The 12,538-nt window shown below is 38.1% G+C and overlaps 1 protein-coding gene across 5 annotated transcripts in view; it reads right to left on the reverse strand.

Annotated features, from left to right (window-relative positions):
• Nucleotides 1–12,538, reverse strand: part of Src64B (Tyrosine-protein kinase Src64B) — a 255,864-nt gene that overhangs the window by 25,968 nt on the left and 217,358 nt on the right. For all 5 annotated transcript variants that reach the window (XM_073983741.1, XM_073983744.1, XM_073983743.1 and 2 more), the window contains exon 4: nucleotides 41–1,889. In XM_073983741.1, the coding sequence (XP_073839842.1) occupies nucleotides 41–272 (232 nt within the window). In that variant the 5' untranslated portion in view covers nucleotides 273–1,889. The remainder of the gene's footprint in view (nucleotides 1–40; nucleotides 1,890–12,538) is intronic.

Here is a 12,538-nt window from a genome sequence, read left to right on the forward strand (position 1 = left end):
GAGTAGTGAATAACAAAAACCATATGAAATCAATACTTACTCGGTGTTGTACGCGGTCGTATTATATCCACACCACCTTTAGCACCAATTTTCAATGGAACCCGATTTGGATCTGGAGTATAGCGGGAATCCAATGAGCCACCATTGTTGTGTTTTACGCCAGTGCTGTTGATGTGGGTTTGACCAAAGGTATAATCGGATTTTTTATAACCCGTTGGATAGGCGAGGGCAAGTTCTTGGTCCTGGCGTTTGCTACAGCATTTGTTCCCCATTGTTGTTCTTGTTGTTGTTGTTTTTGTGGTTGTTGGTTATGGTTATTGAGTTTTTGTGGTTTTGTTGTCAATAAAAAATTTATTTCTTTTTTATTTATTTAAGTAAAAATAATTTGTTGTTGTTTTTGTCACTTGTTATTAATTATTGTTGTAATAGATTATAAATGCTGTTGATTTTCCTTAGCTTTTTGTTGTTGTTTTTCGTTTGTTTGTTTCTTTAAAGAGGAAAAGAAGCCTAAAGGATAGTTTGGAGGACAAGTGGGAAAGGAAGGAGTACGTAGTTGTTACTAGATTTTGGCTATCTTATAGGTTGTGTAAAAAAGTAGCTAAAGTTTACAGTTACGTTGTTGTTGATGTTGTTGTTTTAAGCATTGCTGTAAGGTGTTGTTGTTGTTTCTTTTTAATTCGCTGAAAACGGGTCAGAATACAAAATGAAGAGATCACTGGTTTCAAAAAGGCTTGACGTTTGTAATTGTTGTTTCATACAGCATATGGCCTGCTTCAGGGTGTGTTCCGGGATGTTTTCCTTTTGTTTTTGTTTGTTTATTTGGCCTTTTTCTTTAAGGCCTTGTTATACAAAAGCAGAAAAGAAGTTGATTTTTAATAATTAATTAAACTATCAGTCAAGATTTTTTTGGGATTTTTTCTGTTGCTGTTCCGCTTCGTTTTGTTTTTCTTCGTTCACACTAGAAGTTTCGTAGAAAAAAAAGATGAGGATATTCTTCGAGTTGATTGTGGAGGGATTTGCTTTCTTTTTTTCTTTCTTTTAATTCGTTTTATTCGAATATGCTCGAAGCGTTGTTGAGATTTGATCTAGAGCTGGGTTTTTGTATTTATTTTTTTTCGAAAATTTATTTGGTATCAATTGCACAGAACGGAAGATAGATAGAATGTCACCAAAAGTTTAAAAACGGAACTTTGGCGAATGGGTGATGAATTTTGTGATGTTGACTTGTGAAAAGGTATTTCAATTCCTTTTTTCGTTTGCTTGTAAATTGTGACAATAATGATCTTTGGATTTAGATTTGGTCGTAGAGGAAGAAAGGAAGCAGAAATAAGTTCCCTCTCTGTTGTTTTTTATTTGCCTTGCAGACGTGTAAACCTTGTGTGCTATTTAGCATAAGCTCAATTTAATTAAGGTTTGGGGTGGTGACTGATTGATAATATTTACATTCCAAAACCTTGATGAATGGATTGGCCTCCTTCTTTTCTTTTGTTTTCGCTCACGTTGTCTCTCACACACACGCTCACCACTAGCACAGAGGTCACAACGTGACTTCTGCTGACCCTCCCAACACACAAACGGAGACCTCTACACACAAGCTGATGACGACGATGATGCCCTCAAGAAATGTTTGGGGAAAAAATTATCTGATGGTATTCGTCACTTGATTATTGCAGAATATTGCGCCGTGATTCGTTATCTGGGATGCTGATGATGTCATTGCTAAAATATATTCCTTTGGCAAATGTCCACATACAAAAATGGCATCAAATATCAATAAACGTTTTTCGTTTCGCTTGGCTGGGCGGCTTCTTCTTCTTCTTGGTCTTGTTGTCGTCTTTTCAACACCTCCTTTTCATAGGTGTTGTCTTCTGGCGCTTGACAATGACAATCTGCAATGACAATAGAAATAAAATAACAAAAAATCAATTTAATAAAACGACCGTAAAAATATCAGACAAGAAAATAAAGACAAGAATTGAAAACATAGACTCAAGGTTAAATATATAAATAAAAAGATGTAAAATGCTGGAAAATAGCTTAGAGGTAGGTTACACTATCTATCAATGTCCTATGGGGTGATGTAGGGGATGAAAGATACCAAGGAACGGTCCTGACCGGCTTTAACATGGCAAAGCCCAGGATTTATATTGGCCGCTCTTTCATCTCAAGTGGACACTGACCTCCCCGTGCTGACACCTGGGTAACTGCCTTTAGCACCCGTTAAAGGTAGTGAGCTAAAATGTGCCGCGCGTTCACCCATAAGAACGTTAAAACCTTAGGTTTGGGCGTCGGGTTAGTAACCCTCCCCTAGAAAAAACAGGCTACTATGAAAAAACGAAAGAAAAGAAAAACAAATCCCTCAAAAGTTGACGACCCCCGCAAACGTTTTAAGGACCATGATCTGCGAATCTGCACCTGGAATGTTCGCACTCTTTATAAAGAAGGCGCAGTTAACGCATTGGCAGATGTACTTGAAAAGTACAAGGCCGACATTACTGCCATACAGGAAATACGATGGAATGGGAAAGGCGTCACAACAACACCTAAAGGTGACGCACTGTATTATAGCTGCCATGACACAAAGCATGAGTTTGGTTGCGGATTTGTAGTTGGTCGGAGGTTAAAACATCTGGTCCCCAGCTTCATCCCAGTGAATGAAAGACTCGCCGCAATTCGATTAAAAGCAAAATTCTTCAACATCAGCTTTATTTGCGCATATGCTCGCACTGAAGACAATGACGAACAGACCAAAGATATGTTTTACGAGCGCTTAGAAGAAACTTATGACCGTTGCCCTGCCCATGACATTAAAATTATACTAGGCGATTTTAATGCCAAAATTGGAAAGGAGAATATCATTGCCCCAGCAGTCGGGAAATTCAGCCTCCACAGTGAAACATCTAACAATGGTGTGAGACTTATAGACTTTGCAGCTGCAAGAAACATGGTAGTTTGCAGTACCAGATTTAAGCATCTTGATTTTCATAAGGGCACCTGGCTGTCGATCAAAGAACAAGAAATCAAATTGATCACGTTGTGATAGATGGAAGATATGCATCAAGCGTGTTGGATGTACGATAGTTCCGAGGTGCAAACATTGACTCGGACCACTACCTTGTTGCAGCAAAGCTACGTACCACATTAAACGTAGCAAACAAAGTGCGAACAGACACAACACGGAAGTTGGACATCGGTAAGCTGCAATCACAACAGATAGCTACAGCATATTCCACTCAACTGGCCCATCTGCCTAATCAAAGCACTCCTCGTCCCGATAACATATCAGGACAATGGGAAAACATTGCCCACTCCATGCAAACAGCCGCAAAATCAGTACTTGAATACCAGAGACCTCCATCAAGGAATCCATGGTATGACAAGGAGGGTCGTGCTGCTATCGAAGAGAAAAATGCGGCATATAGGGCTACTTTACAATCAGTAGCAACGAGTAGCGCACGAGAGAGGTATCGGGAGAAAATGAGAGAGGAGAAACGTCTTTTCTGCAGGAAAAAGAGAGAGATCCGTCCGAAAATTCTACCATCCAACTGATGGCTTTGGAACTGACACATCCTCCTGTAGAGACCAGCAAGGTAATCTGGTAACTGACACAGATAGTGTGCTAAGGATATGGAAAGATCATTTTTCCAAACTATTGGTATCCAATAGTAGCGAAGTCGACGAAGATACCACAGATCCAATCCCAGAAGATGGTATTGAAAGTATACCACCCAGCCAAGATGAGGTAAAGACAGCAATAAACCGGCTGAAGAATAATAAGGCAGCAGGAGCTGATGGCCTACCAGCCGAGCTGTTTAAAACCGAAGGGCGACAGGCTGATAAGGTGTATGCATCAGCTAGTTATCTCCATCTGGCAGGAAGAACGCGTACCCAACGATTAGAACCTGAGCATCCTGTGTCGCGTCCATAAGAAAGGAGATAAGACTTTCTGCTCCAACTATAGGGGCATAAGTCTTCTCCCTATCGCCTACAAGATAGTGTCAGGGATATTGTGCGAACGACTAAAGCCAATGGTCAACGAAATAATTGGAACATACCAATGCGGCTTTAGACCTGGCAAGTCCACCATTGATCAGATATTTACCCTGCGGCAAATCCTGGAGAAGACCCAAGAGATGTAGATCGACAACTACCACCTTTTTGTCGATTATAAAGCAGCCTTCGACAGCCCACTACGTTCAAAGGTATTCCAAGCAATGTCTGAATTTGGTATCCTCGCAAAGCTCATTAGGCTTTGCAAAATGACTCTAACTGACACAAGATCTTCAGTTAAAATAGGAAAGAATCTCTCCGAAGAGTTTTGTACCAAAAGAGGTTTCAGGCAAGGAGACAGCCTTTCGTGTGATGTTTTCAACATCCTGCTAGAAAAGGTTATGGCACAATCTACACCAATAGCCACATGCTTCTTGCTTATGCTGATGATATAGACATCATGGGACGATCAGTAAAAGAAGTAACCGATACCTTTATGAAGGTCGAAGGAGAATCTGCTAAAGTGGGTCTGGCGGTAAACGCGAGAAGACCAAGTTGATGGTGTCGACGCGCAATGCTTCCATTGTGATCGGACCAACTGTTGACGTTGGTTCCTATAATTTTGTGGTAGTAAAAGACTTCGTATACCTCGGCACCGCCGTAAACACAACAAACAACATCAGTTGTGAAATAAAAAGAAGAATTATATTGGCCAACAGATGCTATTATGGTTTAAGTATGCAATTTAAAAACAATGCCACAACTTGGCAAACAAAAATAACACCACTACCCGTGGTGATATACGGTTCCGAAGCCTGGGTACTTGCGCAAGTAGATAAGACAGTGGTTGGCGTGTTTGGGAGAAAAATTCTTCGAAAGATCTACGGGCCGATTTGCGTTGACGGTGAATATCGACGTCGTATGAACCACGAGCTGTATCTGCTATACAACGACATCAATATAGTTAAACGTATCGAGATGCAACGATTGCGTTGGCTAGGCCATATCATAAGAATGAGCGATGATGAACCGCTCTAAAAAGGCGTATAAATACGTGCCACATGACGGTGCACGCAGAATTGGCAGACCTAAGCTTAGATGAGCAAACAAGTGGATGAAGAGATGAAAAGGCGCGGTATTCCAAAAAGCGAAGCACGAAACAGAGAGAATTGGAGATCTTTTCTTAGTTCGGTCTATGGAACAAATGTTCTGTAATGGGCCAGCTAAGTAAGTAAGTAAGTAATGGGGTAAATCAATGTCATATGACATGAAATTTTCCATCGTTGTGTAGTCGCTAATGTGTGCAATATTAGGGATTTTCCTTACGCCATTTACTTACTGCGTCCACACCATCAAAAATGGAATGAAATTACGTATCTACATTGTCTTTGTGGGTAGATATGGATTGTTTTTATTTCGTGTCATTTGACATTGAGGGCTAGTGTAAACACCACTTTAGTAATAATCAGGTCGACAAAGTCAAATTTTTTTTTGACTATGCGTTAGATAGTGCACTAAAAGGTCAGAATATTAATTTAGCGCCAGTTCTTCATACCATTACATAGGTTTTTATACCCTCAGCCTTTAGGCTAAAGAGGGTATTTACACTTTGATACGACCAAAAATATGCCTCATCGAAATAATGGTTTTAGACTCCAAGTATGTTTGTACGATATCCGTTTCAGGCAATTTTGAGTCGATCTAGCAATGTCCGTCCGTCTGTCTGTCTGGCTGGTGCGCACGATAACTCTCGAACGGATCAATCGATTCGGTTCAAATTTTGGGTATCGAAATATTTTGTCCAGATTTGATCTAAGTTCGAAGACGGGTCATATCGATCCACTCCTTCAGGTACCTCCACCACAAAAGTTAAAAAATGTTCGGAAAAATTGTCCACACGATAACTCTTGAAGGGAGTAACCGAATTAGTCCATACTATGCACATCGTGACATTTCTACCAGACATAGATGAGGTTCCAATATGGACCCTATTGGTCCACTCTTTCAGGTAACTCCCACACAAAATTTTGCTTAAGTGCAGTTTAAGGCCTGCTCTCGAATCGCTTTGATTTTTGTTGCAGCCACTTGTATTCACTACCCCTATTACGACGATATAATTTTTTCAGGTGCAAATCCATACTTCCTCAAAAATCAGCAAGAAAACTGCAAACAACCCATATAATACCATGTGTCGTAGTTGGAGCGCACGATAACTTTCGAACGGATCAACATATTTGGTTCAAATTTTGGGTCTTTCAATATTTTGTCCAAACTGAGTTTAAGTTTGAAGATAGACCATATCGGTCCACTCCTTCCGGTACCTCTCCCACAAAAGTTCAAAATTGTTCGGCAAGATTATGGGCATGATAACTCTAGGAGGAAGTAACCGAATTGAGCCAAACTTTGCTATTGGTAATATTACTTTCAGGCATAGATAGGGTTCTAATATGGCAAATATCGGTGCAAAATATCGGTGGGAGGTACCCTCCACACAAAATTTGGAAAAAGTATAGTTTAACAACTCCTCTCTGATCGTATTAATTTGTGATCCAGCAGGCTGCACTTGCGGCCCCTGTTACGACGTTGTAATTTTTTTCGTGGGCAAGTCCATACTTCCTGGGATAATGCCCCAAAAAGGTCCAGAAAATCCTAACTGGTTAATGTGTAAAATAACCCTTTAAGAGAGAAATCGATTTAGCTCAAACTTTGTAAATTCAAAAGTAAAATTGTAATATATTTAAATTCAGATAATTAAGTACAACATTTCTGTAAGGAAAATATCCATAGACTAATAAAGAAAAAAATTATATCCTACAGATTTGTATTAGGTCCGAATATGTACTACATCGGATCACTCCTACGGGTACACCCTACCCAAAGTTTGGAAAAAATGCACTCGTCTTGGATCATTCTGAATTTTGTTGCAACATGTAGTTTTTTGCGGCCCTTTTCATCCTGAAAAATTTTCCCAACAGCTAAAAAACCTGCAGAAGTATTGTGTTCATTTTTTTTCTTCGAGTACGTGGCTGAGGGTATATCTCTGTCGGCTCAGCTGACTGATACTTTCTTACTTGTTTTTTAATTCATTGGCTGTGGGACTTTTGCAGCCAGCAAAGCTGACTGATTCTTGTTATTTACGGTTAAGCCTTATTATCTTTACTTGTTTTAATTAATTTCTTTAAACTTGGCGAACAGCCTTTGTAAGAATCTTATTTATTTTTCAATTAACTCTTATTTAAAACAGCAAAATATCACATTCTTTCGTTGTAACAATTATTCTAGGATTTACATAATAAATGGTCCTTGGTGGAACAACGATAGAAAAGAAATCATATTTCAACATAAGTTTAATGTTCGCTTAAGTAAGGCAGTTCCATTGTTTTTGGAAAATATAATATTCTGACATTTTTTTGTTGTTGGCTGGATCACTGTGTATCCTCCGGTCATTTAAACATGTGGCCATAATTAATGCGAAGATGATGAGAGGCAAGTCGTCTTTGAGACTTCCTTCTTCCGTTGAGAAAAAAACCGGGCAACCCGTTTTTCAGTTGAATGTTTGTTACAATGTTCGCTAAATATCGCTGTCAAGGTATGACTACAATTTGTTAAGTTATTTCTAAACGGAAGCAAGTAGAGTACAGTGTGGGATAAAAAATAAATATTAAATTCTAACACGGCTTTAATTAAATTAAATCTTATTTAAAGCAGAAAAATATCACATTCTTTCTGCGTAACAATTATTTTAGTAACACAACATAAAAATATAAAATGAAATACAACAAGTAAAAACGTGTCAGTCGGCTTTGCGACAGATATATATCCTCAGCCTATGTGAAGTGAAACTTTCACCTCCCGACAGATCGAATGTATTTAAGGTCTCTTCAGAATTTTTTTTTTTTGCCCCTTTTGGACATTTGAACTTGCCGACAAAAATGTGGATTAGGAATTAACTGCACTAAGACACAAATGTTGAACTTTTGTAGGGCAGGTACCCTTAGGGACGACCGATATGGGCCATTTTAGAAGTTAAACTAAATTTTGATAAAATATTATGAGATCCAAAGTTTGGACCAAATTGGTTGCCCCATTCAAGTGATTACGTCCTAGCATTTAAGTGACATTTTTTAAATATTGGGGAGAAGTACCGAAAGTTGTGAACGGGAAATGATGGACCAAATCGGACCGAAAATGTTGGACCAAATCGGTTGAACAGTTCGAGTGATATCGTGCTCTCCGACCGCCACATATGCCCTGAAAAAACTTTTACAGTCGTAATGGATGTAGCGAATGCAAATCGCTTCATCAAAAATCAAAGTGATTCGAGAGCAGGTCTTAAAGTGAACTTATCCGAAATTTTGTGTGAGAGGTACCAGAAGGAGTAGACAAATATAGTCCATATTCTAACCTGATCTATATCTGGTAGATATATTAGGATGTGCAAAGCATGGATTATATCGGTCACTCCCTTCAAGAGTTATCTTGCGCAAAATTTTTCCGAACACTTTTGAAGTTGTGTGGGGGAGGTACCTGAAGGAGTGGACCGATATAGCTCATCTTCGAATTTAAACTGTGTTTTGATAAAATATTACGAAGGCCAAATTTTGGACCGAATCCACAGATCCGTTCGAGAGTTATATTGCGCTCCAACCACTACCACATAGGGGTTTTTTGCAACTTTCAGGCTATTTTCTCAGGAAGTATGGACTTGCCCCTAATAAAACTTTTACCGTCGTATGGAGGGCAGTGAATACAAGTTGCTAAAACAAAAATCAGAGCGATTCGAGAGATGGCCCTAAACTGAACTTTTCCGAAATTTTGTGTGGAAGGTACCCGAAGGAGTGGACCGATTGAGTCTATATTGATACATTATCTAAGCTTGGTACACATTTTACGATGGGCAAAGTATAGACCAAATCGGTTATTCCCTGCAAGAGTTATCGTGCGCACAAATTTTCCGAGGTACCGGAAGGAGTGGACCGATATAGCCCATCTTCGAACATAAACTAAGTTTGGACAAAATATTGCGAAAGCCAAAATTTGAACCGAATCGGTTCATCCGTTCGAGAGTTATCGTGCGCTCCAGCCAGCCAGACAGACGGACGGACATTGTTCAATCCACTCCAAATTGTCTGAAACACATTTCGTCCAAACATACTTGGGGTCTAAAACCATTATTTCGATGAGGCACATTTTGCCCGTATGAAAGTGTATGTACCTACATAAATGCTGAGGGTATAAATATTAAATATGGCCTCTCAAGAGGTCTTCTATAGAGAAGATCACTCTATAAGAGGTCTTCTATAGAATGGATGACCTCTTAAGAGGTCTTCTATAAAATAGAATAGAATAGTCATCTATTCTATAGAAGACCTCTTGAGAAGACACCTATTCTATAGAAGACCTCTTGAGAGGTCATCTATTCTATAGAAGACCTCTTGAGAGGTCATCTATTCTATAGAAGACCTCTTGAGAGGTCATCTATTCTATAGAAGACCTCTTGAGAGGTCATCTATTCTATAGAAGACCTCTTGAGAGGTCATCTATTCTATAGAACACCTCTTGAGAGGTCATCTATTCTATAGAAGACCTCTTGAGAGGTCATCTATTCTATAGAAGACCTCTTGAGAGGTCATCTATTCTATAGAAGACCTCTTGAGAGGTCATCTATTCTATAGAAGACCTCTTGAGAGGTCATATAATCTATAGAAGACCTCTTGAGAGGTCATATATTCTATAGAAGACTTCTTGAGAGGTCATCTATTCTATAGAAGACCTCTTGAGAGGTCATCTATTCTATAGAAGACCTCTTGAGAGGTCATCTATTCTATAGAAGACCTCTTGAGAGGTCATCTATTCTATAGAAGACCTCTTGAAAGGTCATCTATTCTATATAAGACCTCTTGAGAGGTCATCTATTCTATAGAAGACCTCTTGAGAGGTCATCTAGTCTATAGAAGACCTCTTGAGAGGTCATCTAGTCTATAGAAGACCTCTTGAGAGGTCATCTATTCTATAGAAGACCTCTTGAGAGGTCATCTATTCTGTAGAAGTCCTCTTGAGAGGTCATCTATTCTATAGAAGACGTCTTGAGAGGTCATCTATTCTATAGAAGACGTCTTGAGAGGTCATCTATTCTATAGAAGACCTCTTGAGAGGTCATCTATTCTATAGAAGACCTCTTGAGAGGTCATCTATTCTGTAGAAGACCTCTTGAGAGGTCATCTATTCTGTAGAAGACCTATTGAGAGGTCATCTATTCTGTAGAAGACCTCTTGAGAGGTCATCTATTCTGTAGAAGACCTCTTGAGAGGTCATCTATTCTGTAGAAGACCTCTTGAGAGGTCATCTATTCTATAGAAGACCTCTTGAGAGGTCATCTATTCTGTAGAAGACCTCTTGAGAGGTCATCTATTCTATAGAAGACCTCTTGAGAGGTCATCTGTTCTATAGAAGACCTCTTGAGAGATCATCTGTTCTATAGAAGACCTCTTGAGAGGTCATTTATTCTATAGAAGACCTTGAGAGGTCATTTATTCTATAGAAGACCTTGAGAGGTCATCTATTAAATAGAGGACCACTTGGGAGGTCATCTATTTTATAGAAGACATATTGAGAGGTCATCTATTCTATAGAAGACCTCTTGAGAGGTCATCTATTCTATAGAAGGCCTCTTGAGAGGCCATCTATTCTATAGAAGACCTCTTGAGAGGTCATCTATTCTATAGAAGACCTCTTGAGAGGTCATCTATTCTATAGAAGACCTCTTGAGAGGTCATCTATTCTATAGAAGACCTCTTGAGAGGTCATCTATTCTATAGAAGACCTCTTGAGAGGTCATCTATTCTATAGAAGACTTCTTGAGAGGTCATCTATTCTATAGAAGACCCTTCGAGATGTGATATGTTATATAGAAGACCTCATCTGTTCTATAGCAGACTTTGTTAGAGGTCATCTACTATAGAAAACATCTTCAGAGTTCCCCTAATTTAGAAGACATCTTGAGATTTTTTTTTTTTTTTTGTTAAAACGCCACGTCATTGAAAAATAGTTTTTAAAAGCCCAGGTTCTTGAAAAATATTTTTAAAAATTTCAGGTCCGTGAGAAATATTTTTTAAAAATCCCACCTGAAAAATATTTTTTGAAAACCCCACGTCCGTTAATTAAATATTATTTTATTTTTAATTAATTAAAATTTATTTATATATTTATTTTTTGTCCATCACTGTTTAGAAAATATTTAATTTACTTTTGCTTGTCTGCCTGCTTGCCTGCCATTTAGCATAAAGGTCAAGCCTTTGTCGTTTTCGCTGTATCTCCTCCCCCCCATTGGTCTCCATGGACATGTCACTGTTGTTGTTATGTTACTGGTGTTTTATTGTTAGTGTAGTTTTAGTTAAATTTCCCAACAGTAGGTTTGTTGTCGTTGTTGTTAATATCATTTTATGGTAGGTCGTTATATGGATACTTGGCGGTTGGAATGTTGATGGCGTTGGGGAGTGGTGGGGACAAAATATGTATGAATAACTTAGTGTATCATACCACCAATTGTGTCCTCTTGACAATGCTGCTGTAACCTTGTTTTTGTGTCGTCAACAATGGCGCCATTTGCTCGATTAAAAGAATGAGTTAACAGTTTGTTGTTGCTGTTGTTTTAATTTTTGTTCGTTAACAATGACAGCAACATATTTGAATATTGTTTTGGCAACTACTGGAGGGTGGACATTGTTTTGGGAATACGGTATGGTGGTATATATTGGAAGCTATTCGTCACTTTTAACAGGTTTCTCTGATAGGACATCATATCGAAATCAATCAAATAAATTGTTTGTAAATAGTGTGAAACACTTAAAACTAAAAAAAATAAATAAATGGAAAGCTTTAAAAATAAAAAGTAAATAAGTATGAGATCAAATGCCGACTCATTTAGATTCAACTTAAATAATCTGAAGCTCTATTTCCTAAAAGTTAAAACTACAGAATCAATGTATAAAGACAATATTCTAAGTGTCTAGAATATTACCGAGGTAGTAATTAAACAAATTCAACAGCCCATGGGCCTTTTAGAGCTCTTAGAGTTAAATTCTATCCATTCAATGTAAATGCCTTTTAAACGCATTTGTATTTTAAATTTGTGTTTTTAGCACGTTCATAGATATTGATCCCGAGTTCCATCAACCTTTACAATTAGCAATAACGTCTTTCAGAAGTCAGTTTGGGAAAATAATATCGGAAATTTCAACAAAAAGTTTTATTTACTTCAAAAAAAAAAATATTTCTCTTTCTCTGAAAAATCACTAAAAAATTTAAACGAAAAAAAAAAATAAATATTGACATTTCCTGGATTCAATACACTCAATCCACTCATTGAAAATGTAATGCAATTGGATTACTTATGCATGTCCTGCTCTTCCATTAATAAACTCATCATTTCCCTTATAACCCTTTCGAGAGCAAATAAAGCTAAAAGTAAAATGCGACAAAAGAGCGAGAGGGCGAGAAAATGCAAGCTTTTCAAATAATTGGAATTTTAAAATTTAATAAGAAATTC

The sequence above is a fragment of the Musca autumnalis genome, unplaced genomic scaffold, assembly GCF_047663935.1.
Source record: "Musca autumnalis isolate F117 unplaced genomic scaffold, ASM4766393v1 scaffold_4, whole genome shotgun sequence".
Classification (NCBI taxonomy): Eukaryota; Metazoa; Arthropoda; class Insecta; order Diptera; family Muscidae; genus Musca; species Musca autumnalis.